The 1,260-nt window shown below is 66.2% G+C and overlaps 2 protein-coding genes across 2 annotated transcripts in view; one reads left to right on the top strand and one right to left on the bottom strand.

Moving 5' to 3' along the window:
- The window catches only part of ZZEF1 (zinc finger ZZ-type and EF-hand domain containing 1), a 113,575-nt gene extending 113,374 nt beyond the window's left edge, over nucleotides 1-201 (bottom strand). The window contains exon 1 of the mRNA XM_007454251.1: nucleotides 5-201. Within this exon, the coding sequence (XP_007454313.1) occupies nucleotides 5-201 (197 nt within the window). The remainder of the gene's footprint in view (nucleotides 1-4) is intronic.
- Nucleotides 202-766: 565 nt separating this feature from the next.
- CYB5D2 (cytochrome b5 domain containing 2) overlaps nucleotides 767-1,260 on the top strand; it is an 11,133-nt gene continuing 10,639 nt past the window's right edge. Inside the window, exon 1 of the mRNA XM_007454172.1 lies at nucleotides 767-1,028. Coding sequence (XP_007454234.1) covers nucleotides 767-1,028 — 262 coding nt within the window. The remainder of the gene's footprint in view (nucleotides 1,029-1,260) is intronic.

Below are 1,260 nucleotides of genomic sequence, written 5' to 3'. Positions count from 1 at the left end.
GGGCGGGGGCCGCAGCGCAGCCGCCGCCTCTCGCAGTCGGGCCGGCTCCAGTAGCGCTGCGGCGGGAGGTAGCGCCGGGGCCACGGGGCCCGGGCCGGGGGTCGTCCCCGAGTCCTTGGCCCAGTCCTGGTGCGGACCCCAGCCCTCGCCCCCGGCGGCTGCCGCCTCGTCTTCACTGCTGTGACTCGGAGCGTTCCCCATGAGGTCTCCGTCTCGGGCGCCCGGCTCTGCCGCCGCCGCCGCCCCCCCGCCACGACCTGTCAACCTCCGACGGCACCCGGCGGGCGGGGACGGGGAAGGGACGGCGGCGGCTGCGGCTTCCGGCTTCCTCGCCGACAAGCGAGGATTGATGTCGCAAAGGCGCCGTCAAGCGGACCCCACCAGCTGTCGCGAGACAGCTAGCTAGGGCAGCCTGATTTCCAAGACGGCGCGTCTGTCATTACGTCTACGTCACCCCACGGCCTCCTTTGCCACCATCTTTGTTGGGGGCAAATCATCTGCCGGCCAGGAAGGCTTCCCGCTGCTCACTTTCTTGGTATCCCTCCACAGTCACTAGCTATGCTAGAAAAGTACGAGAAAGAGTTGGAGCCAGGGAGTGAACTTTTCGCCAGACTTTCCCCTTTCAGTCCTCCGTTGTCCCCTTGGTGACAGGCGGACACAGGAGAGCGCGCGTCGCGCCGGTGACGTCGCGGCCGCTCCTCCGCCATCTTAGTTGTGGACAGAGAGGCAGCAATCTCTGAGGAGCCGAGGCGGTGCGGCTGTCGAAATGCTGAGGCTCGGCAGGCGTGGGCTCTGGCTGGGCCTGGCCGCGGCGGCGGCGGCGGCGGCGGCGGCGGCGATGGCCACACGGCTGATGGGCTGGTGGAGTCCCCGCGCTGACTTTCGCCTTTTCATACCCGAGGAGCTGGCCCGCTGTCGCGGCCGCCCTGGGGACCCCGGCCTCTACTTGGCCTTGCTCGGACGCGTCTACGATGTGTCCTCTGGCCGGAGGCACTACGAGCCTGGGGCCCACTATAGCGGCTTCGCAGGTATTAGCGGGGCGGTTCACGCCTATTCCTGCTACGACGCGGGCCGGTAGGCGTCTGCGCTTCATTCATTCACTTATTCATTCGTTTATTCATTTCCTCTTTTCCTCCCCACATTCGTCAGACCAGCGTGAGGACTGGGCTCAGCTGCATCATCCTTCTGGTCTGTTTTGACTCGGGCAGGACTATGGGCAACTGTTGCCAGCCTTTGCTTTCCCTGTCTTTCCCCACCGCT

The sequence above is a fragment of the Lipotes vexillifer genome, unplaced genomic scaffold (genome assembly GCF_000442215.2).
Source record: "Lipotes vexillifer unplaced genomic scaffold, Lipotes_vexillifer_v1.1 scaffold680, whole genome shotgun sequence".
NCBI classification, from domain to species: domain Eukaryota; kingdom Metazoa; phylum Chordata; class Mammalia; order Artiodactyla; family Lipotidae; genus Lipotes; species Lipotes vexillifer.
Note: the sequence above shows the minus strand (reverse complement) of the source record. Positions and strands in the feature narration are given on the sequence as shown.